The following is a 27,711-nucleotide window of genomic DNA, read 5'->3' as shown; positions in this document are numbered from 1 at the left end:
TGACAATGGGTATCAACAACAATTTTGAGGAAGTTTTCCACAAAGGAGAGCAAAAATTAGGTAGTAGGTTGCATGAAGTGGACCAAGAGTAAATGTTTCAGGATGGAAAACTAATAGTATGTATGTTCAGCAGTTGGGGACAATCCAATGGAGACTGTATCACTGATGTTGTAGAGGAGAGAGAAGGAAGGACTGCTGCTGGGAAAATACCCGGAAGTAGGTGAGAGGTGATGGGATTTAGTGCACGGGTTGAGAGAGTGCTTCTTGACAGGAGCTTGGACAGTTCATCTAAGTCATAAGAAGGCGGGAAGATGGCATCTTGGTAGAGATGCCGGCAGTGGTGGGAGTTGGGTGTTTCACTTCTGGTTGCTTGAATTTTCTTAAGAGGACGGCAAGGTCATCAGCTGAGAGTGAAGACAGGAGATGAAGTGAAGATGAAAGAGTTGTTTGGGAGAGTTACTTGAATAAAGAACTATAGTCTTATCGCCAGACGGGATTAAGGTTCATTTGCAGTTTATGTCCCAAGATTAAAATGAGACCACCACCATGATCACATCATTGACTCCAGTTACATTCAGTTGCACAGAGGGTTGGATCTAACCTCTGCCATGTTTTTTGTCAACTGAGTACAATGAAGCAAAACAGGAGCAAGGGAGTTGAGGATGTGTACCGGGGGTGATTAAAATGACTGACCATACATTTAAATGGGACAAAGGACATGAACTGGGGAATGGACAGTGGAAGAGTGGCAGAATAACACATCAGAAGTCCTAGAGGCAAAGGACTGTTAGAAATAGCATACTGAAGGAAGAGCTGTAAAGATCTGTGCTGTGGCCAGAAAGTAGAATGGATGAGTGATTATGAAGAATTCCCTATGAGCAAAAATGACAAGGTAGGGTATGACCCTGACAGCATGTGACTAATAGAGGGGAAGAACCAGATCATCGGAGAGGGTATGAGTCTGTTTTCTTACCAGTGCAGAGCTTAGGACAGAGTAAAAACTCTATGAACGTCTGTTGAATGAATGGGGGATGACTGACGACCACCTCCAGGCAATTCTGACTGATTTCCTGTTTTCTCTGTTCCATCCCAGTTGCTCTCAGTCCAGGATTGCTCAGGCAAAATTGTTTCAGATCAATGATAATTAGCACAGGTGACCGTTGGTACAACTTCTAATAGTGGCTCTTTTTCTTTCAGTGCATATTTAACATTTTCTTGTGCAGAGGCTTCCAGAATCCAGGGTGGTTCCAACTCTCACATGCCCCTGCATCTCCTCCAACTCCCAAAACCTTCTCTGGGAAAGGAATAATACTGCTTGTTTACACGTCAGTATGAATAATCTCCAAGAACGGGATACATTTAAATTGGGGTAAGAAAATGTTTGACCCCTGTGAAAACACTGTAGGTGTCCGGAAGACAGAGGGTGGCGTCTGTGGTCAGGAGAACTTGTGTTTTTAAAATCAGGCCAGGGGGGCTTCTCTGGTGGCGCAGTGGTTGAGAGTCCGCCTGCCAATGCAGGGGACACGGGTTCGTGCCCCGGTCCGGGAAGATCCCACATGCTGCGGAGCGGCTGGGCCCGTGAGCCATGGCTGCTGAGCCTGCGCGTCCGGAGCCTGTGCTCCGCAACAGGAGAGGCCACAGCAGTGAGAGGCCCACGTACCGCAAAAAAATAAATAAATAAAAATAAAATAAAATAAAAAATAAAATCAGGCCAGGGAAGCACAGCTGCCTCGTTGGCCTTTGTGCTGGGTGTGCCCTGGGTGGGACTGCTGGGTCAGTGGGAAAGTCCCACCATAGACCAGTCTGCTTCCCTTTTCTTCCCTCTATTGTGAGAACACAGGCTGCAGTCCTGATGCAGAGATCCCAAAATGTGTGTGAGCATCCCTCCACAGGGGAGAGAAGGTGTGGTGACTCGGCGAGGCCTCACACACACTTCACCCCGTCTACACCCTCCAGCGGCTCTCAAAGGACAAACTTCTTCGAGATGGGCCAAGGTCCAACAATAATAATTTTGTCATCTTTTTTCTTTAATTTCTGTTTTAATTAACTCTACTTAGATGTAATTTACATACTGTATATATATATTTTTTTCAAAAGTAAAATTTGATGAGTTTTGTAACCAACACCCTAATCAAGGCACAAAACACTGCCATCAACCCATACATTTCCCTTGGGCTCCTCTGCAGTCAATTCTCCCCTACCTCCACCCCTGGAAACTGTGGCTCTGTTTTCTGACACTATAGATGAGTGTGGCTTGTTCTGGAAACTTATATGACTGAAGTCATACGATATGTTCTCTTGGGGTCTAGCTTATTTCACTCAACATAATGGCTTTTGAGATTCACCCATGTTGCCGTTTCTTTCGCTTTATTACTGATTAGTATCCCATTGAATGGATATACCTCAATTTATTTACCTGTTCACCTAAGGATGATCATTTGTGTTGTTGATTTTTTTTATTTTTAAAATGAATCTGCAGTAATTATGCTTCGTGAAGTACCATTAATGAAATGATTAAGTAGGTGCTAAGCTAGGCCTGGGAGACACCGACCACTACGGTCATGCACAACTGGCAAGAAAACTAAAGTCAATAGATAGAAATGGTTAATATTTGTCTCCTTTACATTTTCTTTAGCCCAGGTCCCTCTTTCCTTTGTCTCCACTGATGAGCTTAAGAAGACGACAGAACAAATGGCCAAGCTGCCAGTGAGGTGTGACGGGGACTCAATGACCATCCCAGAGTCTTGGCTTGCCTGTTTGCTGTGAGGTTTTGTTTGTTTGTTTTGAATACTTTGGTTTGATTTTTACATCATGTGTTAACATGGTTGCCCCAGTTTTAAGCGGGAATGGGGTTACTCAGGAGTTCTAGGTCATCTGCCAGGTGGCCTATCGACTATGCTAGTTTATAGAGAGTCAAGCTCTGCAGAGGCTACCATGAGTTGGGTTGTGCTTGCCTAGGACTCCAGCCCCATTACCCCTGTCTAATGAAGCCAGCTTGGAGAACATCAGACCTTGATAGAACTACACCAGAACCCCTCTGAAAATACATTTAAATTCTCCAATGCAATTATATGCACTCTGAAAGAAAAAGAAAGCCAAGCCCTGCATTTCTTGAACAGCATGGTCCCCAAATGCAAGTCGACCACTTCATCTGGTGCTCAAGGGAAGCAACAGCCAGATCTGTGTTCTGGAGATAAAAGTGTCTGAGTGGGACTTAGGAAGAAACTGTACAATATTCTCCAAATTGTGTGTTTTGCACTTTATGGGAGACTTAAGGTATTTTTAAGAGTAGCATCAACAATGCAGGAGTTTTACATTATGTGCCGGCTTGGTATAAGATGTTATTCCCCTGAAAGCCCTTTCGCTTACACTTAGACTTTTATTATTTCGTTTTATCCTCACACCCACCCTATGGACAAACAGGGAAACTGTTGGTATCCCGTTTTGCAAATGAGGATGCTGAAACACAGAGGAAGGATCAGGGCTGGGACCAGGTGAGCGGGTGATCAGAGTCATTGCAAAATGCAGCATGGGATCTTTGTGGTTTATTTAAAATGTTGATTTTGTTTTCATTATGGGCTTTTTGCATTAATTTTGATTTTTGAAAATTGTGTTAAAATATTACTTAGCTTGAGAGCTTCCCTGGTGGCGCAGTGGTTGAGAGTCCGCATGCCGATGCAGGGGACACGGGTTCGTGCCCCGGTCCGGGAAGATCCCACATGCCACGGAACAGCTGGGCCCGTGAGCCATGGCTGCTGAGCCTGCGCGTCCGGAGCCTGTGCTCCGCAACGGGAGAGGCCACAACAGTGAGAGGCCTGCGTACCGCAAACAAAAAAAAAAAAAAAAAAAAAAAATATATATATATATATATATATATATGTATATTACTTAGCTTGATTACTGAATCTTTTGCACCCCACGTTAGTGCCTCATTTGCCTAGTCTGGCCCTGCTGACTGGATGGATTAGCTTGAATCCTATGACGTATTTATTTATCAACTCTCAAATGGGCTGAATATCAGTAATTTCCTATTGTCCAACCGCATGGATCCTCCCAGGATGGAGTCCCAAGGGCTCACACAGGTCTCCGTGCTGCCTGTGGCTGCTTTACTATTCTTCACAGCAATCCTCAGCCTGGCTGTGCATTAGAACCAGCCATGAGGCTTCTTATTAAAACCAGAATCTCTGGCTGGGGTGGGGGAATGGCATGTGTGTTTTCAGAAAGCCCATCTGGTGTGAACTTCTGGATTATAGCCCTTGGATTAAACTAGATTTAAACCAAGCCAGAGAGGCAGGAAGTCCTGGATTTGCATTCTGGTTTCATCACTTTCTAACCACAAGATCAGAGGAAAGTTACAAGTTATTGGGAGTTGTGAGTAATGTGTATGTGTTAATCCTTCTACGAGCTATTACTTTGTGCTGAGGTTCAGAGAAGCTAAGTCAATCACCCAAGGTCACACAGCAAGTTAATGAAAGAGTTGGGTTTGGGTCCCAAGTCTGTTTGATCCCAGAGCCAGAGCTAAATGACGAGACCTGACATCCACTAAATGCCCCCTCCAAAGGAGGCTACACTTGGTAATTAACACACAGCATTTTCCAAAGTGTCCCTTCTGAACCCCCATGAGTGAGGACTGCCCTTGGTCAGAGCTGAGCTGACCAGGCGGAGAGAAGAGGCACCCCTTTGTCAGGGGAATTCCTGCCCACAGGGTAGGCCCTTACAGCCCCTGTCTTCTTGGGGGGTACCGCCACTAAACTTGTGACTGGAGCTGCCAGCTGCCTTCATTTCCTCACTGCCAATTCTCTCCTTTACTTTTTCTGTCCTGGCTTCTGCTCCTAGCCCTCAGCCTGAACCGGTGACCTCCTGAATGTTGAAATGTGGGCACAATGGGGACCCCTGCCTTGTGGGGCACTGTCAGTAACTCTCTTTCCTGACTTTCTTACCCCTTTACTTTCTGCCACGCCACAGGCCAAAGAAAGCGACTTGAGCTCAGCCTCGTCTCCTGCCACATCACCTCTCATGTCCCAGATAGTCCAGTGGTCCGTGGTCCGCAAGTATCCGGCCACTGTGAGGCTACACTTGCCATCTTTCCCACCTGCAAGGCCCTGACCTTATTCTGCTCTACAGGTGACCCTCCAAGTCATCCCTTTAAACTCAGATCTGATGGAAAAGCTCCTGCGGCATTCCCAGCCCTGCCTTCTCTGCCTCCGGGCCACCTCTGTCCTCCTAGGTGGTCCAATCACCAACAGCCATTTTCTGGAATTCAGTTGTATCCACGATCATCCCGCATACTACACTGAGCTCCTTTAAGGCAAAGGCTGTTTCCTTCATCTCCCTGGACACAGTGGGTTCACAATGTCTCTAGTGATAGCAGCAGCACCATGGTGTTAGTGCTCATCCTGGCCACCTTATACCATTTAAATCATTTAACGCACACGAAAATCATTACCACCTTCCTTATTTTACAAACAAGGAAAGCGAGGTGCTCAAAGCTAACGTGACTTGCCCATGGTCACACAGCTGCTTGCAGGAGGTGGAATTGGAGCTCAGGCATTCGAGATGTTAGAGTCTGTGTCTTAACTACCGTGCTATACAACCTCCCTGGTAGGGAGTGCCCAGTGTAGGGGGCAGGGCAAAGGGGTTTCTCTTAAGTAGCTCAGATCCTACTGGGGCCAGAGCAAGCGCACATGTGCACGCGCACAGAGAGAACACAGGAAAGCGTTGAGAGGAAACATGATTCAACACTAAAATGGATGAGGTGGAGCCATGCGCTTCCAGCTGGAATGTGTACATACACCACCTGGGGACCTTCTTAAACGGTGGATTTGTTTTCAGTCTTTGTGGGGTGGGACCTGAGACTCTGCCTTTATAAAACATTCCCAAGTGATGTTGATGCTGCTGGTCCATGGCCCACACTTTGAGCAGCAAGGATGAACTCTAAGGGTTGAAGTAGGTCAGAGGAGGCAGGTTTCACTGTGGGTGGGAGAGGTCCCACGGCAATAAACTGGGTCTGGGTTGATTGCAGGACCTGGACAAATGGAGAAAGTGCAGGGGGTCATCAGCTCTGTTCTCAGGGGCCTGGGAGCAAGGGGTGGGTTCAAGGGCCTGTGACTTGTGTCCCAACTCCCCACACCCCCTCGAGCAAGCAGCTGCACTAAGCAGGAGCTCCACATGTGAAGAGCCCATTTTGGAGAAATGCCTAATCCTGATCATGTCAGGAAACATTTTGCAACTTCAGAAATCAGAGTCAAGGGAAGTGCCGTGTGCTTCACCAGTAGCAGCAGTAGTTAAAAGGGAACAATCTTTCCCCGAGTGGTTCCTCTTGTGGGGAGCATTTCTGCTGGCTCCAGGACTTTGGCCATCTATAAAGCTTAGCAATGGGAAATGAGGAAATTCTCAAGGAGAAAGAGCTCTCAGCTAGCACCAGAGAAAGAACGACTCTGGACCAAACATGCTGTCTACAATGGAGACCTTTGAACTTAATGGTAAAGTACCAGTCCCCAGTAATGGCATTGCCCGTGATGTAGTCTTTCTCTTGGCGGCATAAGAATAGACAAGTCCATTGAGAGTCTAGGTCTGCACCTTAGAGAGTCAATAATACATTTCTGGAATGCTTCCATGCTTCCACTGGAAATTTGTATAATGCGAGTAATAGATGCTGTGTCTTTAGCATACAGGGTTTTTTTTTTTTTAGCTTCATGACTCCTTTCAATTGTACTTAAATATTTTCCCTTCAATTAATGCTAATGCTTATTATATGTTCCTCCTTTTTATTGGTGTCTCACTCTGACACACAGATTATGTCTGCGACGCGTGTGATGAAAGGACAATGCAAAACAAGAGGGATGAAAAAGTTCCACAAAACCGAAGCCAAGTGTCATATTTATTTAATGCCATTCTGTTACAATTCTTTAAGATGTCTTCTGTGAAAACTCATGTGTTCCTCAGGGAGTGTGTTCTCCATTTGGTGTGGGCTAGGGTGTGTTATAGCTTCATAATTAGTTTGTCTTAGATTAAACTCAGATTTTAAAAATTCAGTCAACTGTTGTTTTGCTTTCTCCCTCAGTGTTACACGGGTGATGCATTTTTTAAAATCTTCTAGAATTTGTAGGCTTCAAAGTCACTGGTGAGTGCTTCCCACAGGGGATCTCTGATTTCCCATTTCAGAATATCCTCTTGGAATTGTCTTCCAAGTTGATGAGTCTTTCCCACTCCCACTCTCTTTTCTGGAGACTGTATGTGCAGGAACAGCTGCATCTCTGTCCCCTGGCCTGACTGTCCCTCTCGCCCAGGGTCTGTTTTGTTCAGGTCAGTGGCTGGAATTATGGGGGTACAAAGATTAAGGGTCCAGTGTTCTGCCTTTAGGTGTTCACAGTGGGGTAACAAAGAAGGCAGGAGTGCAAATGACTTTAATAATTGTTGGTTATTCAGAACTTTGGAGAAGGCAGCGTTCTGGACACATGACTTTTTAAGATCCTAAAAATGTTCAAGCAAAGTCAGGTGATCAAACAGATTTGGCACCTACTCCATGTTGGACACTGCACTCAGCACTGAGAAAATAGACATGGATCAACCCGGCCTCTGGCCCCAGGGAGCCCACAGTCATGTTGGATGGAGGGCGGCAGAGAGAGCCTATTCATAACCCATTTCTATACAATTCATTACTGGCTGTCATTGAGATTTGCACAGGACTTTATGGACAGATCTAAGCTGATGTGGGACCCTGGAGGGCAGAGCTGAGACCTCTTCTAAAGTTTAATGGATAAAAAGGATTCGTTAGAGAAAGGAGATGGAGGCTGGAGCAGGGGTAGGGCACAGCGTGTTTATGACACCTTCCCAAGGAATATTCAGAAAAAATACAAATAGCTCCATATTGTGCGGTCAAAATTGAGTGGGGAAGCTCAGTGGGGTTTGAGACTAGGACCAATTAATTTGGAATTTATCCTGAGGGTGTCTATTGAAAAAAAAAAAAGCACAGTGTGAGAGATGCGAGTTAAGTTTTATTTGGGACAAAATGAGGACTATAGCCTGGGAGACAGCATTTCAGAGAGCTCTGAGAAACTGCTTTATATATGACTTTAGTGACGGGGGGACGTGCAGTCAAGCACACACGTTGGCAGAGGCTCATTGCTAGTCAAAAGGGGCAGATGTCACTGCTAATGATGTTAGTGCTTTTCTAAATACGAGGAGATGCGAGAATTGGGCTCATAAAATCTTCTCCTGAAAATATCTAATATCTGAAGACCTGTTCTGCCAGTTTTTCCCAGAGCACAGAGTGCCTCATTCCTGATCTCCACCCTGAACTCCTTTCAGGGGGTGTTGAAGGTCAGCCGCTGCAGCGGCTCATGATTTAATCCTTGTAGAGGGAGAGGGCAAGGGCCAATGTGTAAGTGGCAGGGGCAATGGGGAGCTTTGAAGAGACTGAAGTTGGGCTGAGAGGCAGTGATCTGTACTTGAGATTACTCACCCTCACAGATGGGGGACAGGTTGGGAAGAGTCACCCTGAGGGCAGAGAGGAGCTTGGCAGCAAGAGATGATGTGAGGCAGTGGGTGTGTGGAAGGAAACGAGAATGCTCCGGAGAAATTTTAGAAGTCAAATCAGGGACCTCCCTGGTGGTCCAGTGGCTAAGATTCCATGCTTCCAAGGCAGGGGGCCTGGGTTCAATCCCAGGTCAGGGAACTAGATCCCACACGCCACATCTAAGATCCCACATGCAGCAACGGAGATCCCACGTGCTGCAGCTAAGACCTGGTGCAGCCAAATAAATAAATAAATATACTTTTTTAAAAGTCAAATCAGTAGGACTATAGTGGGGGGACAAGGTAAGTGAGGATGATACAAGAGTCAAGGGTGAATCCCAGATTTGTGGCTGGGGTTATAGATACCACGAGGTAAAAATCTAACCCCAGAACAAAATCGCTCCAGTTTGGATGGAACCCTTTCCTAAATGCATTCACAACTTCTATGTCCTCATACAAAGAACATATGGAACTTACTAGATGAGTGTCATCATGGACAGCTCTCACTGTGAGGCTCTGTACCACAGTTATCCCCTCAGGGCTTTACTGAGATGAAAAAAACTACTTACTTTAGCACTAAATGGCTCCAGCCTCCTTTACCTGTCTATCGATCTATTCATCTATCTGTCTATCTGTCTATTTACTTACCTAGCTCTCTGTAGGCTGAAGATTGCTTTCGTTTTCTGAAGAGTTGCCACAGACTGCTGGCTGTTGCTGCCCTGAAGGTCCAACAAAACCCCGGGTCTTCCCTTATGAACCGGTATCAGCCCCTCTCCCCTCCAACAGTGGAGCATTGGAGCCTGAACGACAGGATTCACATTTGTCCCTGTGGACCCTATCTTTCTGGGATGCGCTCCTTTCACCTTCTTGAAAATATGAGCATTTGTCTGGCTCAGGTCTTCCTGTCAGTCTCCTTATTGTCTGGTTTCTCAAGTTCTGTTACCACATTGGCAACCTTTTGCCGGTCTGTGGAATGTAATCTGGCCCTCTCATCCAAAGCCCTCAACTATTTCAGGTCTCACACTTTTCTTCAAGATATTTCTTCCCACCAATTTCCATCTGAAGATCATCCTTCCTGACAGAGAAGACCCCAAAAAATACAAATTATGAAAGAAAGTTATGGGGGTTTTTGTTGTTTGTTTTAATCAACACTCAGCAGTGGCCCCAACATTGGCCCTAGCTGTCCCTCCTTCCTGCTCTGAAGTTAATTTTAAATATTCTGCTAACAAACCTTAACCCTGGAGTCTATGCAGGGTCAGCCTTGCTGAGATGACTACTTTCATTTCATGTCATTGTTCTGACTTTATTTTTTGTCGTGTCACTAGTTCTTAGAATTTTTTTTTTAAATCTGACTTTACCCAGAGGTGTTTTTTCACTTTTTATTGTGAAATAATTGTAAATTGCAAAAATATGACTTTACCCAGAGGTGTTTCTTCACTTTTTTTTAATGAAATAATTGTAAATTTTTGCAACTGAAAGTTGCAAAAAACAAATGTACAGGGAAGTCTTTGTGACCTTCACCCATTTTCCCCCAGTGATAACATCTTGCTTAGTTCTAGTACAATATGACAACCAGGAAACTGACATTGGTACAACCCACAGAGCTTATTTAGATTTCTTTAGTTTTACACGCACTCATTTGGGTGTGTGAATGTAGTTCTCTACAATTTTATCAGATGTGTATACTTGTGTAACCACCACCAAAATCAAGATATGGATCAGTTCCATCACCACAAAAATCTCCCACATGATACTTTTTCATAGACGCACATACCCTCTCTCCCCGCCCAGCCATCACTATCCCCCAGCAACCACTAATCAGTTCCTCCTTTCTATAATTTTGCTATTTAAAGAAAGTTATATAAATAGAATTACACAGCATGTAACTTTTTAAAGATTGGCTTTTTTTCACATAGCATAATTCCCTTGAGATCCATCCAAGTTGTTGTACGTATCAGTAGTTGGTTCTTGTATTATTAATGAGTATTATTCTATGATATGAATGTATACAGTTGGTTTAACCATTCACCCATTGAAAGACATTTGGGTTGTTTTTCCAGTTTGGGGCTATTACAAAGAAAGCTGCTATGACCATTTACATAAAAGTTTTTGTGTAAGCACAAGTTTTCATTTCTCTGGGATAAATGCCCGAAAGTACAATGGCTGGACTCTAAATATATGTTTAGTATCAGAAAAAGCAGCTGATCTGTTTTTCAAGTGTGGATGCACCATTTTACATTCCCACAAGCAGTGTACAACTGATTCGCAATCCTTCCCAGCAATTGGTATTATCACTATTTTTATTTTAGCTGTTTGGATAGACATGTGATAGTGATACATCATTGTAATTTAATTATTTATTTATTTATTTATGGCTGCGTTGGGTCTTCGTTTCTGTGCGAGGGCTTTCTCTAGTTGCGGCAAGTGGGGGCCACTCCTCATCACGGTGCGCGGGCCTCTCATTATCGCGGCCTCTCTTGTTGCGGAGCACAGGCTCCAGACGCACAGACTCAGCAATTGTGGCTCACGGGGCCAGCCGCTCCGCGGCATGCGGGATCCTCCCAGACCAGGGCTCGAACCCATGTCCCCTGCATCGGCAGGCAGACTCCCAACCACTGCACCACCAGGGAAGCCCCATCATTGTAATTTAAATTTGTATTTTCCTAATAGCTAATGACGTTCCTAATAGCTAATATCTTTTCATGTGTTCATTTGCTGTTTGTATACCCTCCTCAGTGAAATGTCTCTTCATGCCTTTTGCCAGTGTTTTAAGTGGATTGTTTTTTGACTAATCTAAATTAAAACTAAACATTTTGAGAATTCTTTATATACTCAAGATACAAGTCCTTTGCCAGATACATAATTTGTAAATATTCCCTCTCAGTCTATAATTTGTCATTTCATCCTCTTAACAAAGTCTTTTGCAAAGCGGAAGTATTCAATTCTTTTGAGGTCCAATTTACTGATTTTTCCTTTTATGGATTGTGCTTTTGGTGTCAAGTCTGAGAACTTTTCATTTAGCACTGGGTCCCAAAGATTTCTCCTATGCTTCATTCTAAAAGTTTTACAGTTTTACATTACAATATCATGATTCCTTTTGTGTTGATGTTTTAATAAGATGTGAAGTTTAGGTCAAGGTTTGTGTGTTTTGCTTATGGATGTCCAATTGCTTCAACACCATCTGCTGAATAGTCTCTTCTTCCTCCAGGAAATTACTTTTGCATCTTTGTCAAAAATCGGTTGGGCATACTTGTGTGCATCTATTTCTGTGTTCTTTATTCTGACCCATTAATCTGCATGTCTATCCCTGCACCAACACCACACTGTCTTGATAATGTAGATTTATTGTAACTCTGAACATCAGGTAACATTATTTCTCACAAGTTATTCTTCATTTTCAAGATGATTTTAGCTATTCTGGGGCTTGCGCCTTTCCATATAAATTTTGGTATAAATTTATACCATCGAAAACCTTGCTGGGATTTTGTAGGAATTATATTACACCTCTAGATCAGTTTGAAAATTGACATCTTTCCATCTTTATGTTCAGTCTTACAATCTGTGAACATGGTATGTTTCTGCATTTATTTAGGTCTTTTTTTTTTTAATGAGGATTTTGTAACTTTCAGCATACAGATCCTGTATACATTTTGTTAAATTTAATATCTAAATATTTCATTTTCTTTGGAGCAATTGTAAATGCCATTTTTATATAAATTTATGTATTTAATTTATATATTTTTGGCTGCATTGGGTCTTCGTTGCTGCATGTAGGCTGTCCCTAGTTGCGGTGGGGGGGGGCTACTCTTCATTGTGGAGTATGGGTTCTTGGCTCAAGGGCTTCAGCAGTTGTGGCACACTGGCTCAGTACTTTTGGCTCATGGGCTCTAGAGTGAAGGCTCAGTAGTTGCAGTGAATGGGCTTAGTTGCTCCATGGCATATGAGATCTTCCCAGACCAGGGTTCAAGTTCATGTTCCCTGCATTGGCAGGCAGATTCTTAACCACTGCGCCAATGTGTACTGCCATTGTGTTTTAAATTTCGATTTGCACTTGTTTGCCAGTTGTATACAGAAAAAGGGAGTGAGAACAAACATCCTTGCCTTGTTCCCAACCTAAGGAGGAAAGTTTTCTGTCTCACCATTAAGACTGACTGTAAGCTTTAGATAGCTTGTTGATTCTCTTTTTTTTAAAACTTAAGGATGTTCTCTTCTTTTTTAGTTTGCTGACAGGTTTATGATAAATTTGTTATTTATTACGAGAGTGATAGTTATGACAATTTATTATGAATTAGATTTTGTTAAGTGCTTTTTCTGCATCAACTATATGATTATATGATTTTTCTTCTTTAGCCTATTGATATGTGGATTACATTGATTTTCTAATATTGAACCAGTCTTGCATACCTGGAAATCTCATTTAGTCATGGTATGTAAATCCTTTTTTTTATATATAAATTTATTTATGTATGTATTTATTTTTGGCTGTGTTGGGTCTTCGTTTCTGTGTGAGGGCTTTCTCCAGTTGTGGCGAGTGGGGGCCACTCTTCATCATGGTGCGCGGGCCTCTCACTGTCACGGCTTCTCATTGCGAAGCACGGCTCCAGACATGCAGGCTCAGTAGTTGTGGCTCACAGACCCAGTTGCTCCGCGGCATGTGGGATCCTCCCAGACCAGGGCTCGAACCTGTGTCCCCTGCATCGGCAGGCAGACTCTCAACCACTGTGCCACCAGGGAAGCCCCTGTAAATCCTTCTGATGCATTGCTTGATATGGTTTACTCCTATTTTGTTGAGAATTTTTGTATCAAATTTCATGAGAAATATTGATCTTTAGTTTTCGTTTTGTACTGTCTTTGTCTGGTTTCCATATTAGGATAATACTTATCATACAAAATGAGTTAGGAAGTGTCTTCTACACTTCTGTTATCCATAAGAGATTGTTTGAACTTGTGGCTAATTCTTTTTTTAAACGTTTGTTAGGATATTTCAATAAAATCATCTGGACCTGGATATTTCTTTTACAGGAGATTTTAAATTACAAATTAAATGTATTTAATGGCCATAGATATTTATATCATCTGTTTCATCTTGGTTGAGTGTTTGTAGTATGTGATTTTTGAGGAACTATTTCGTTTCTTCTAAGTTGTGAGCATAAAGTTAGTGGTAGTATTTTCTTATTTTGTTTTTAATGGCTGCAGCATCTGTGGTGATATACCCTGTTTTATTACTGATATTGGTGATTTGTGTCTTCTTTCTTTTTATCTTTGTCCGTCTTGCTAGAGCTTTATAAATTTTATTGATTTTATTCAAAGAACTGGATTTTTGTTTTTTATTTTCTCTTTTGTATTCTTATTTTAAATCTCATTGATTTCTGCTCTGGTGTTTATTATTTTTTTTTTCCTGGTTGTTTAGGGCTATTTTACTGTTCTTTCCTGGTTTCTTGAGGTAAGAGCTTAGTTTACTGATTTGAGATCTTTCCTCATTCGTAATGTAAGATTTTAGTGCTGTAAATTTCCCTTCCAGTGATGCTTTAGATGCAGCCCATAATTTGGTATGTTGTATTTCCACTTTCATTCAGTTCTGTTTAATTTTTTTTTCCTTTGAGACTTTCTCTATGACCCATGCATTATTTAGAAGTTTAAAAAATTTTTCCAAGTGTTTGGACATTTTTCTGTCTGTATGTTATTAATTTCTATTTTTATTCCATTATTGTCAGAGAACATCTGTAAAATTTAATTTCTTTTACATTTGGTTGAGGTTTGTTTTATGGCCCAGGATATGGTCTTAGTAAATATTCCATGTATGCATGGAAAGAATGTGTATTCTTCTGTTGTTGCATGGAGTATTCTATAAATGTTAATTAGATCCTGTTGGTTGTTGGTGGTGTGCAGTTCTTCTATACTTTTGCTGATTTTCTATCAATTGCTGAGAATGGGGTATTAATGTCTCCAATTATGATTGGGATTTGTCCATTTCTCCTTTCAGTTGTATCAATTCTGTTTCATGTGAATAGAAGCTCTACTGTTTGGTTTCTTTTTTTTTTTTTTTTTTTTTTTGCGGTACACAGGCCTCTCACTCTTGTGGCCCCTCCCGTTGAGGAGCACAGGCTCTGGACGCGCAGGCCCAGCGGCCATGGCTCACGGGCCCAGACGCTCCGCAGCATGTGGGATCCTCCCGGACCGGGGCATGAACCCACGTCCCCTGCATTGGCAGGTGGACTCTCAACCACTGCGCCACCAGGGAAGCCCTGTTTGGTTTCTTATAGACAGCTTATAATTGGGTCATGCTTTTCCATTCACTTTGCCAATTTCTACCCTTTACTTGGTATATTTAGACTATTTACATGAAAGTAATTATAGGTATGTTAGGCTTAAATCTGCCATCCTATTTGTATTTCCTCTGTTTCTTCTGTTTCCCATTCATCTGTTTCTCTTTTCTTACCTTCCTATGGGTTACTTGAGCACATTTTTTGAATTCTATTTTTAATTATTTATAAGATTTTTGTGGTGCATCTCTTTGAATAATTTATTTAGTGGTTTCTCTGGGCATTACAATATACATAAATAACATATCACAGTCTACTGGTATCAACATTTTACCACTTTGAGTAAAGTGTAGAAATCTTATTTCCATTTATGTCCTTTTATTATCTTCACTTCTTTTTTTTTTTTTTTTGCTTTATAACAAATTAAATCAGTTATACATATACATATGTTCCCATATCCCCTCCCTTTTGCGTCTCCCTCCCGCCCTCCCTATCCCACCCCTCCAGGCGGTCACAAAGCACCGAGCTGATCTCCCTGTGCTATGCGGCTGCTTCCCACTAGCTATCTACCTTATGTTTGGTAGTGTATATATGTCCATGCCGCTCTTTCACTTTGTCACAGCTTACCCTTCCCCCTCCCCATATCCTCAAGTCCATTCTCTAGTAGGTGTGTGTCTTTATTCCCGTTTTACCCCTAGGTTCTTCATGACATTTTTTTTCTTAAATTCCATATATATGTGTTAGCATACGGTATTTGTCTTTCTCTTTCTGACTTACTTCACTCTGTATGACAGACTCTAGGTCCATCCACCTCATTACAAATAGCTCAATTTCATTTCTTTTTATGGCTGAGTAATATTCCATTGTATATATGTGCCACATCTTCTTTACCCATTCATCCGATGATGGACACTTAGGTTGTTTCCATCTCCGGGCTATTGTAAATAGGGCTGCTATGAACATTTTGGTACATGTCCCTTTTTGAATTATGGTTTTCTCAGGGTATATGCCCAGTAGTGGGATTGCTGGGTCATATGGTAGTTCTATTTGTAGTTTTTTAAGGAACCTCCATACCGTTCTCCATAGTGGCTGTACCAATTCACATTCCCACCAGCAGTGCAAGAGTGTTCCCTTTTCTCCACACCCTCTCCAGCATTTATTGATTCTAGATTTTTTGATGATGGCCATTCTGACTGGTGTGAGATGATATCTCATTGTAGTTTTGATTTGCTTTTCTCTAATGAGTAAAGATGTTGAGCATCCTTTCATGTGTTTGTTGGCAGTCTGTATATCTTCTGTGGAGAAATGCCTATTTAGGTTTTCTGCCCATTTTTGGATTGGGTTGTTTGTTTTTTTGTTATTGAGCTGCATGAGCTGCTTATAAATTTTGGAGATTAATCCTTTGTCCGTTGCTTCATTTGCAAATATTTTCTCCCATTCTGAGGGTTGTCTTTTGGTATTGTTTATGGTTTCCTTTGCTGTGCAAAAGCTTTTAAGTTTCATTAGGTCCCATGTGTTTATTTTTGTCTTTATTTCCATTTCTCTAGGAGGTGGGTCAAAAAGGATCTTGCTGTGATTTATGTCATAGAGTGTTCTGCCTATATTTTCCTCTAAGAGTTTGATAGTTTCTGGCCTTACATTTAGGTCTTTAATCCATTTTGAGCTTATTTTTGTGTATGGTGTTAGGGAGTGATCTAATCTCATACTTTTACATGTCCCTATCCAGTTTTCCCAGCACCACTTATTGAAGAGACTGTCCTTTCTCCACTGTACATTCCTGCCTCCTTTATCAAAGATAAGGTGACCATATGTGCGTGGGTTTATCTCTGGGCTTTCTATCCTGTTCCATTGATCTATCTTTCTGTTTTTGTGCCAGTACCATACTGTCTTGATTACTGTAGCTTTGTAGTATAGTGTGAAGTCAGGGAGCCTGATTCCTCCAGCTCCATTTTTCGTTCTCAAGATTGCTTTGGCTATTCGGGGTCTTTTGTGTTTCCATACAAATTGTGAAATTTTTTGTTCTAGTTCTGTGAAAAATGCCAGTGGTAGTTTGATAGGGATTGCATTGAATCTGTAGATTGCTTTGGGTAGTAGAGTCATTTTCACAATGTTGATTCTTCCAATCCAAGAACATGGTATATCTCTCCATCTATTTGTATCATCTTTAATTTCTTTCATCAGTGCCTTATAATTTTCTGCATACAGGTCTTTTGTCTCCTTAGGTAGGTTTATTCCTAGATATTTTATTCTTTTTGTTGCAATGGTAAATGGGAGTGTTTCCTTGATTTCACTTTCAGATTTTTCATCATTAGTATATAGGAATGCCAGAGATTTCTGTGCATTAATTTTGTATCCTGCAACTTTACCAAATTCATTGATTAGCTCTAGTAGTTTTCTAGTAGCATCTTTAGAATTCTCTGTGTATAGTATCATGTCATCTGCAAACAGTGACAGCTTTACTTCTTCTTTTCCGATTTGGATTCTTTTTATTTCTTTTTCTTCTCTGATTGCTGTGGCTAAAGCTTCCAAAACTAGGTTGAATAAGAGTGGTGAGAGTGGGCAACCTTGTCTTGTTCCTGATCTTAGTGGAAATGGTTTCAGTTTTTCACCATTGAGGACGATGCTGGCTGTGGGTTTGTCATATATGGCCTTTATTATGTTGAGGAAAGTTCCCTCTATGCCTACTTTCTGCAGGGTTTTTATCATAAATGGATGTTGAATTTTGTCGAAAGCTTTCTCTGCATCTATTGAGATGATCATATGGTTTTTCTCCTTCAGTTTGTTAATATGGTGTATCACGTTGATTGATTTGCGTATATTGAAGAATCCTTGCATTCCTGGAATAAACCCCACTTGATCATGGTGTATGATCCTTTTAATGTGCTGTTGGATTCTGTTTGCTAGTATTTTGTTGAGGATGTTTGCATCTATGTTCATCAGTGATATTGGCCTGTAGTTTTCTTTCTTTGTGACATCCTTGTCTGGTTTTGGTATCAAGGTGATGGTGGCCTCGTAGAATGAGTTTGGGAGTGTTCCTCCCTCTGCTATATTTTGGAAGAGTTTGAGAAGGATAGGTGTTAGCTCTTCTCTAAATGCTTGATAGAATTCACCTGTGAAGCCATCTGGTCCTGGGCTTTTGTTTGTTGGAAGATTTTTTATCACAGTTTCAATTTCAGTGCCTGTGATTGGTCTGTTCATATTTTCTATTGCTTCCTGATTCAGTCTTGGCATGTTGTGCATTTCTAAGAATTTGTCCATTTCTTCCAGGTTGTCCATTTTATTGACATAGCGTTGCTTGTAGTAATCTCTCATGATCTTTTGTATTTCTGCAGTGTCAGTTGTTACTTCTCCTTTTTCATTTCTAATTCTATTGATTTGAGTCTTCTCCCTTTTTTTCTTGATGAGTCTGGCTAATGGTTTATCAATTTTGTTTATCTTCTCAAAGAACCAGCTTTTAGTTTTATTGATCTTTGCTATCGTTTCCTTCATTTCTTTTTCATTTATTTACGATGTGATTTTTATGATTTCTTTCCTTCTGCTAACTTTGGGATGTTTTTCTTCTTCTTTCTCTAATTGCTTTAGGTGCAAGGTTAGGTTGTTTATTCGAGATGTTTCCTGTTTCTTAAGGTGGGATTGTATTGCTATAAACTTCCCTCTTAGAACTGCTTTTGCTGCATCCCATAGGTTTTGGGTCGTCTTGTCTCCATTGTCATTTGTTTCTAGGTATTTTTTAATTTCCCCTTTGATTTCTTCAGTGATCACTTCGTTATTAAGTAGTGTATTGTTTAGCCTCCATGTGTTTGTATTTTTTAACAGCTCTTTTCCTGTAATTGATATCTAGTCTCATAGCATTGTGGTCAGAAAAGATACTTGATACAATTTCAATTTTCTTAAATTTACCAAGGCTTGATTTGTGACCCAAGATATGATCTATCCTGGAGAATGTTCCATGAGCACTTGAGAAAAATGTGTATTCTGTTGTTTTTGGATGGAATGTCCTATAAATATCAATTAAGTCCATCTTGTTTAATGTATCATTTAAAGCTTGTGTTTCCTTATTTATTTTCATTTGGGATGATCTGTCCATTGGTGAAAGTGGGGTGTTAAAGTCCCCTACTCTGATTGTGTTACTGTCGATTTCTCCTTTTATGGCTGTTAGTATTTGCCTTATGTATTGAGGTGCTCCTATGTTGGGTGCATAAATATTTACAATTGTTATATCTTCTTCTTGGATCGATCCCTTGATCATTATGTAGTGTCCTTCTTTGTCTCTTCTAGTAGTCTTTATTTTAAAGTCTATTTTGTCTGATATGAGAATTGATACTCCAGCTTTCTTTTGGTTTCCATTTGCATGGAATATCTTGTTCCATCCCCTTACTTTCAGTCTGTATGTGTCTCTAGGTCTGAAGTGGGTCTCTTGTAGACAGCATATATATGGGCCTTGTTTTTGTATCCATTCAGCCACTCTGTGTCTTTTGGTGGGAGCATTTAGTCCATTTACATTTAAGGTAATTATCGATATGTATGTTCCTATTCCCATTTTCTTAATTGTTTTGGGTTCGTTATTGTAGGTCTTTTCCTTCTGTTGTGTTTCTTGCCTAGAGAAGTTCCTTTAGCATTTGTTGTAAAGCTGGTTTGGTGGTGCTGAACTCTCTCAGCTTTTGCTTGTCTGTAAAGGTTTTAATTTCTCCATCAAATCTGAATGAGATCCTTGCTGGGTAGAGTAATCTTGGTTGCAGGTTCTTCTCCTTCATCACTTTAATTATGTCCTGCCACTCCCTTCTGGCTTGTAGAGTTTCTGCTGAGAGATCAGCTCTTATCCTGATGGGGATTCCCTTGTGTGTTATTTGTTGTTTTTGCCTTGCTGCTTTTAATATGATTTCTTTGTGTTTAGTTTTTGACAGTTTGATTAATATGTGTCTTGGCGTATTTCTCCTTGGATTTATTCTGTATGGGACTCTCTGTGCCTCCTGGACTTGATTAACTATTTCCTTTCCCATATTAGGGAAGTTTTCAACTATAATCTCTTCAAATATTTTCTCAGTCCCTTTCTTTTTCTCTTCTTCTTCTGGAACCCCTATAATTCGAATGTTGGTGCGTTTAATGTTGTCCCAGAGGTCTCTGAGACTGTCCTCTGTTCTTTTCATTCTTTTTTCTTTATTTTGCTCTGCATCAGTTATTTCCACTATTTTATCTTCCACCTCACTTATCCGTTCTTCTGCCTCAGTTATTCTGCTATTGATCCCATCTAGAGTATTTTTCATTTCATTTATTGTGTTTTTAATCGATGCTTGATTCATCTTTAGTTCTTCTAGGTCCTTGTTAACTGTTTCTTGCATTTTGTCTATTCTATTTCCAAGATTTTGGATCTGGGAAATAGGATCTTGGATCATCTTTACCATCATTATTCTGAATTCTTTTTCAGGTAGACTGCCTATTACCTCTTCATTTGTTAGGTCTGGTGGGTTTTTATCTTGCTCCTTCTCCTGCTGTGTGTTCTTCTGTCTTCTCATTTTGCTTATGTTACTGTGTTTGGGGTCTCCTTTTTGCAGGCTGCCGGTTCGTAGTTCCCGTTGTTTTTGGTGTCTGTCCCCAGTGGCTAAGGTTGGTTTAGTGGGTTGTGTAGGCTTCCTGGTGGAGGGGACTAGTGCCTGTGTTCTGGTGGGTGAGGCTGGATCTTGTCTTTCTGGTGGGCAGGTCCACGTCTGGTGGTGTGTTTTGGGGTGTCTGCAGACTTTTTATGATTTTAGGCCACCTCTCTGCTAATTGGTGGCGTTGTGTTCCTGTCTTGCTAGTTGCTTGACATAGGGTGACCAGCACTGTAGCTTGCTGGTCGTTGAGTGAAGCTGGGTGCTGGTGTTGAGATGGAGATCTCTGGAAGATTTTCGCCGTTTGATATTATGTGGAGCTGGGAGGTCTCTTGTGGACCAGTGTCCTGAAGTTGGCTCTCCCACCTCAGAGGCACAGCACTGACTCCTGGCTCCTCAATTTGGGATGATTTGTTGTCCATTCATGTATTCCACAGATGCAGGGTACATCAAGTTGATTGTGGAGCTTTAATCCGCTGCTTCTGAGGCTGCTGGGAGAGGTTTCCCTTTCTCTTCTTTGTTCTCACAGCTCCTGGGTCTCAGCTTTGGATTTGGCCCCGCCTCTGCGTTAGGTTGCCAGAGGGCGTCTGTTCTTCGCTCAGACAGGACAGGGTTAAAGGAGCAGCCTCTTCGGGGACTCTGGCTCACTCAGGCCGGGCGGGAGGGAGGGGCACGGAGTGCGGGCGAGCCTGTAGCGGCAGAGGTCGGCGTGACGTTGCACCAGCCCGAGGCGCGCCGTGTGTTCTCCCAGGGAAGCCGCCCCTGGATCCCGGGACCCCAGCAGTGGCAGGCTGCACAGGCTCCTGGAAGGGCGGTGTGGACAGTGACCTGTGCTCGCACACAGGCTTCTTGTTGGCGGCAGCAGCAGCCCCAGCATCCCACGCCCGTCACTGGGCTCTGCGCTTTCAGTCGTGACTCGCGCCCGTCTGTGGAGCCCCTTTAAGCAGTGCTCTTAATCCCCTCTCCTCACGTACCAGGAAACCAAGAGGGAAGAAAAAGTCTCTTGCCTCTTCGGCAGCTCCAGAGTTTTCCCGGACTCCCTCCCGGCTAGCTGTGGCACATTAGCCCCTTCAGGCTGAGTTCTCGCCGCCAGCCCCAGTCCTCTCCCTGTGCTCTGACCGAAGCCCGAGCCTCAGCTTCCAGCGCCGCCTGCCCCGGCGGGCGAGCAGACAAGCCTCTCGGGCTGGTGCGTGCCGCTCGGCACTGATCTTCTGTGCGGGAATCTCTCCGCTTTGCCCTACCCATGTATGTGTGGAGTTTCTTGCCTCTTGTGAGGTCTGGGGTCTTCTGCCAGCATTCAGTAGGTGTTCTGTAGGAGTTGTTCCACGTGTAGCTGTATTTCTGGTGTATCCGTGGGGAGGAAGGTGATCTCCGTGTCTTACTCTTCCGCCATCTTACCCGGAAGTCCCTCAAAAAAAAAAAATTCTATCTTCACTTTTTAAAATGAATTGCCTGAGGTGTTTCCTCTGCATACACTGAGAACCACATCAGACAGCATCGTAATTTTTGTTTCAACCATCAAATGTGATTTTTAAAAATCATGAGGAGAAGTGTGGTCTAATATATAGCCATGTATTTTACCCATTCTTCTTTCCTTTTCCTTGTTCTTCCTTTCAGAAGTGCCAAGACTTCTCTTACTATTACTAACATTCTATTTGAAGAACTTCCTTTAGCCATTCTTTAAATGTAGGTTTACTAGCAATAACTTCTATTAGTTTTCCTTCATCTGAGAATCTCTATTTCCCATACATTGCTAAAGGATGCATTCATGGTTGACAATTCATTTCTTTCAGCACACAAAAAATATTATGCCACTTCTAGCTGATCTCTGTGGTTTCAGATGAAAAATCTGCTGACATTCCAAATTGGTATCACTTTATAGGTAATGTCTCATTTCTCTCTGGCTGCTTTCAAAATTTTTTCTTTTTCTTCAGATTTTAAATTTTCTTTATGTCTAGATTTTTCAGATTTTTGCCTATGTGTCTTGGTATGGATTTCTTTGAATGTACCATATTTGGGATTTGCCCAACTTCTTGGATCTGTAGGTTTATGTCTTTTCCCAAATTTGAGAAATTTTCAGCTACCATTATTTCTTTGATTATTTTTTCAGCTTCACACTTTTTCTGGGACTTCAATGATATAAGTATTATGTGTTTCTTTTTTCTTTTTTATCGACCCACCCACCTCATAGGCTCTGTTTATTTGTTGTTGTTTTTGTTGATGATTTTCTCTGTTTTTCAGATTGGGCAATTTCTATTGTTCTATGATTTAGTTCTATCTATCTATCAGTCACTGAAAGAATCAGTGATTCTTTCCTTTATCATATTTATTACACTATTGAGCCAATGTGGTGAGGTTTAAAAAATTTTTTGTGTGTTTGTGTTTTGAAATTATACAATTTCCATTTGGTTCTTTTATATATCTTCTATTTTGTGACATTTTAAAAAAAGTTTTATTTGTAATTACTCATTAAAGCATTTTTGTGATGGCTGCTTTAAAATCCTTATTGAATAATTCCAACATTTGTTTCACCTCAATGAGTTTAGGTTTAGGTTTCTTACATGAACTACTTAGATTTATTAGATAGATTCTGGCTCATTTTGTGGGCTATGGTTCCAATCGCAATTTAATTTTCAGAGCCCTGACCATGCTATTCTAGTCTGCTTTGTTCCCTGTGCTACTGGTGTTCTTGCCCCCTGCTGGTGCTGCCTGCAGGGCAGAGGACACTGCTCTACATTGCCCAGTGCTACTAAGTAGAGGGTGGGAGACCTCAGACCCACAGGGCAGAGACCACTTCCCTGGGCCTCACCAGTAGCCCAGTGCTGAGAATGTGGGGAGAGGGGCTCCCACTTGATCTCCACTAGTGTTAACAGTAGGAGAGAAGTACACCTACCAAGCCATCTTCTGCCACTTGGTGAAGGGTTGGGAGATGGAAGGCCTGGGAACCCTAAAATTTGTGTGCAGCCTTTTTTCTTCACTTAGCTCTTTTATGGAATTGAAATTTTATTTCTCTCTGGAGCCATATTTTCACTGTGAGTCAGACAATAGAGCTGTCAAATTTCTAAAACCTGCTTCCCTAAAATCTCCACCCAGACTAACAATAGTTTACTCCAGGTAAGCTCATTCTTATTCACCTGAAGCTTTTTTTTTTTTTAAATTTTCATTCTCTCATCTCAAGCTACTCTTGCTCATTGGTCAACCCCAAACTATAGTAGATATTTCCTTGACAGTTTATTCTAACCACTAAGAGATGAAATGATCAACGTAAGGGTAAAGAATTTATCAGATCCTCTGCTTTGTATAGAGTGAGTTAGACAAAGCTCACAGATTTGAAGTTCCCAGTTTCTAAAATACCTGGTCTCTATGCCAGGTGATAGCTCTGAATTAAAAAGCACTCTGGGCTTGAACTACTCCCATCATACTACCATGTCTGTTTTTCCTCTCATCATCCTTACTCAAATGCATTGCACCATGGTCCTAACATGTAATTTGAAAATATCTGTATCTTCCATGCTGGCCTTCACCTCCACCTCTGACCTCTATGGTACCTGTGTCTCTGAAGCATAATTTATATTTCTATTCCCATCACATGCTATGTTTCATCATGTTTGGTTGCTGTCTATGAGATTGTATTCACCATCCACCATCTTCTATTAAATATGAGGCTTCCTCTGTATGTTATCCATCCTCACCATCATGACTATATGGACACCTGAGGTCCTAAGTTCCATTCCTGATGCTCTCCCAACACTTCAAACTGTTCAACTCTGTACACGTTCAGCACCCAAACCATTCATTCATCCGTTCATCTAGCCCATCACCATCTTTCCAGCACACCATGTTGGTGCTGGAACACAGCCTAAGAAACTTCCAGGCCATATGGAGGAGACTGAAACATATATACAGTTCAGGTGCTCAGGGCCACAGTGGATAAAAACACAGTGATGTGGGGAAGCAGAGCGAGGTCCCACCCAGCCGAGGGGAGTCTGAGAATCTATCTTGGAGCAGGAAAAGATCTACTGTGCTCCCAAAGGATGAGTAAGAATTAGTTACGCAGAAAGAAGGAAGGGAGGTTGGGTATTCAGAGGAGATACTCTGCCTGAAGTCACAAGGGTGTAACCACAGTGGTCTGGCCTGACCATTGGTCAGTGTCAACGGGGAGGTGATGTATGGAGGTGTGGCCATAAGAGAGCTGGCTGGAGGCCAGGCTACATGAACCAGCAGGGGAGCTGTTTGTCCTGAGGGCAGTGAGCTGAAGGGCTGAGGGCAAGGGAGTGACTGGAGCAGGTTATGTATTGGAGAACTCACTCAGACTGCTGTGTGGGCCTAGACTCCAGGGGTGCATGGGGGTGGGGGGAACACCCTGTGCTAGACTGAGCATAACCACGTGTCTTTAAGCAATACGAGGCAACTATTAAAGAGAACAGTTAAATCTCTCTCTACTGAGAAAACTAGAGGGAAGTCCATGGAAAAACACTTCACTGCAGAAAGCGCATGTGCTATAATTGATAGGTACTGTAATATGTAATTGTAACATGATATCATTAGAGTAAAATGAAAAGAAAAAAAACCAAGTCTGTCTAGGAGGATGTGAGTTTGTAAGTTTCTGAGAGGAAGGGGAGATGGAAGGAAAGCCACAACCCAGGATGCTAACAAAGCTTCCCTCCGCGGGTTAGGACCTCAGGGGATTAAGTATAAGATTATTAGTCCTTGAAATGCTCTCCATATTGTTTGCTGAATTATATTAAGCACGTTTTACCTTTGTAATTAAAAAGAAAACAAAGGCCTGGACGTGATTTCCAGATCTTGTCTTATAACCTAACAGGTTTTTTCGACTGTTCCAAACTCCACTCATTGTTTATAAAACAGGAACAATCCTCCTCCTCCCAGAATTTTGAAATTGAAATATGTTAATTCATCAATTTCTCTGATGTACATCTATTGAGTGACCCCTGGGGCAGGTTCCGTGCTGGGGCTTTGACGGTGAGCAAGGCTGACTGAGGACCGTGCTCTTCCAGCTAAGGATGTGTGCACGGGGGTTTTTTGCCCAGCCACATAAATGAGGGGCTGACAATGGCACTTCTTGCCTTGTGACAAGGAGGATCAAAGGGAAGATTTGGGGGTCGTGGGCCTTTGTGTCTTTCCCCTCGTGGGACCTCATGGGCAGCCCCCTGCTCATACAGAGGGGATTTGGGCACAGGCTGGGGGCCCCGCTCTCTGCCCTCTGCAGCAGCAGCCGTCTGCCTGGGTTGTGTTTCAGATCCAAAGCCCAAGAAGAGAAATGGGATAAACTGCTTCACGGTCCTGCTGATCATCTACCTGGTCCTGCTCACCGCAGGTGCTGGGCTGCTGGTGTTGCGAGGTAAAGCATCTGGGTGCTGTCTGGTCCCTCCTGGGGTGACAATGTGGCCCAGCCCGACACAAGGCACAGGTTCACAGGAAAGCCCTTGGGGCTACTGCTGCCTATCCGCCGGGAGAGAGTTCTCAGTCCCTGGGTGGTCTGAATGGTGGGGGGAGAAGACGGGGAAGTAGAAAGGGAAGTGTGTGTTGTGTGTGTGTGTGTGTGTGTGAGAGAGAGAGAGAGAGCAAGAGGGAGGGAGGGAGGTAGAGAGAGAGGGACCACGTGTGTGAGGCTGTGTGTGTCTGAAGCAGTGAAAGATGCAGTGATCTCACAAGGATGTACCTTGTGCCTCTCACATCAAGGATTCCCTGCCTCTGAATGGGAAGTAGCTTTGTTGACCAGAGTGTTTCATTTTAACATGATTTGACTTTCAAAGTGCTCCCAGTCCAAACGGTTAGGCCATGAAGCAATTCCATCAGCAGATAGTGAAGTCACTCAAGAATGCCGTGTGGCCAGTTGTCATAAACACACGTCACACGCATATGAAAGTCACACATGATTAGGCCAGATCAGCATATTAGTGGCCACGCTTTCGTGTCCAAGCATGCACAGAGCTCCTAACTGCATGCAGGTTGTTCAGGGACGCAGTGGTTATAGAGTGTAGGTATGTTCTGTGGACATGTAACGTCATATCTGAGTGTGGAGTGCACGTGTGCAAGATACAGACAAAGTTCTGTGTGCTCACTCTAGGTCCTCACGGTACACTAAACACACGCTTACCTGTTCAGGATGCAGAGTTATGCATATGACACAGGATGTCAGGGTTATGCTCAAGTGCCTCGGGCTTTAATGAAGTCCCTAAAAGGATGCTGCAGGCGTGGTGGTGGGGTGTCCAGTTCTGAATCTGCAGAAGCGGCTCCAGGCCCTGGAGATGCCCTACAACAATCAAACGCTGGTCCCCGAGCATATCCTGCAAGCCCAGCTCATCCGTGTCCGCACCAGGCAGGAGCACCTACTACGACTGGTGGACAACTTTACTCGGATCCCAGGTTGGCCCATCCCCCCTGGGCTGGGACTCCCCAGAGAGGATGGGAAAGGGGGAGCGGCTCGTGTGCAGACCAAGGGGGCTTTGGACCTGAATCCCTTTCTCTGGCCTCGTATGAGAGCGTGGAGGCCAAGCCAGGGGGTGAAGGCTGTATGCGGAGGGCACGAAGTTACAGGCACCCTGGGTGGCTGCAGACAGCTCTCCGGGATACAGTGGGGTCAGGGACCTAGGAACCAAGGATGCTCCAGACGAGTGTGACCTCCAAGACCCAAGGTCTGCAGCAACCAGCCGAAGGCCGGGTCTGAGTCACGGAGCCCTCAGACTGATCCAGAGTGTGCAGGACAGAGCCCAGGGCGATGTCCAGGACCACTCCCAAGCAGCGAACTAATACTGGTCTGTGGCTGGAGAGCGTAACAGTGGGCACCAAGCCAGTCTGGTCAGCGCCTGGACCTTCGAGGGGAGAGGACAGCGGGCCTGTCCTTATAGAGGAGAGAGCCCTGGCTCCTGCCCCCATGTGAGGACACGGCGAGAGGCTGCAGTCTGCAGCACAGAAGAAGACCTTCCCCAGAACCCAGCCAGGCCGGCCCCTGATCTTGGGCTTCCAGCCTCCAGAAGTGGGAGAAGTGAACTTCTGATGTTTCAGCTCCTCCCACCCCGGTCTGTGGTGTGTTGTTATAGTAACCAGAATGGACCAAGACAAGACAAGGAGCCCTGTCCCGGCCACCCGAGTCTTTGGGAGGCCCTGGTCCACAGAGCAGCCCTGGCAAGGGAGAGATCTGACGTAAGTGGCAGCGGGGATGGGTACCATTTATCAGAGCGTGGGTGTGCTCTCCGTGCTGGTCTCCATGCGGCGGCCTCAGGACAGCCCTGCATAAGTGGTATATGAACCCCATTTCACTGATGAGAAAGCTGATGCTCCAAACAATGAGGATGTGCCCAGGGTCACCCAGCTAAAGT

At 43.2% G+C, this 27,711-nt stretch overlaps 1 protein-coding gene across 1 annotated transcript in view; it reads left to right on the top strand.

Moving 5' to 3' along the window:
* Positions 1 to 6,374: 6,374 nt before the first annotated feature.
* The window catches only part of MARCO (macrophage receptor with collagenous structure), a gene marked incomplete at its 5' end in the record, with an annotated part of 39,197 nt that continues 17,860 nt past the window's right edge, over positions 6,375 to 27,711 (top strand). Inside the window, 4 exon segments of the mRNA XM_082630786.1 lie at positions 6,375 to 6,444; positions 6,447 to 6,482; positions 25,629 to 25,730; positions 26,606 to 26,758. Of these exon segments, the coding sequence (XP_082486912.1) occupies positions 6,375 to 6,444; positions 6,447 to 6,482; positions 25,629 to 25,730; positions 26,606 to 26,758 (361 nt within the window).

The sequence above is a fragment of the Mesoplodon mirus genome, assembly GCF_964341445.2.
Source record: "Mesoplodon mirus genome assembly, chromosome: 8".
Taxonomy (NCBI): domain Eukaryota; kingdom Metazoa; phylum Chordata; class Mammalia; order Artiodactyla; family Ziphiidae; genus Mesoplodon; species Mesoplodon mirus.
This window is presented reverse-complemented; position numbering and strand designations above follow the sequence as displayed.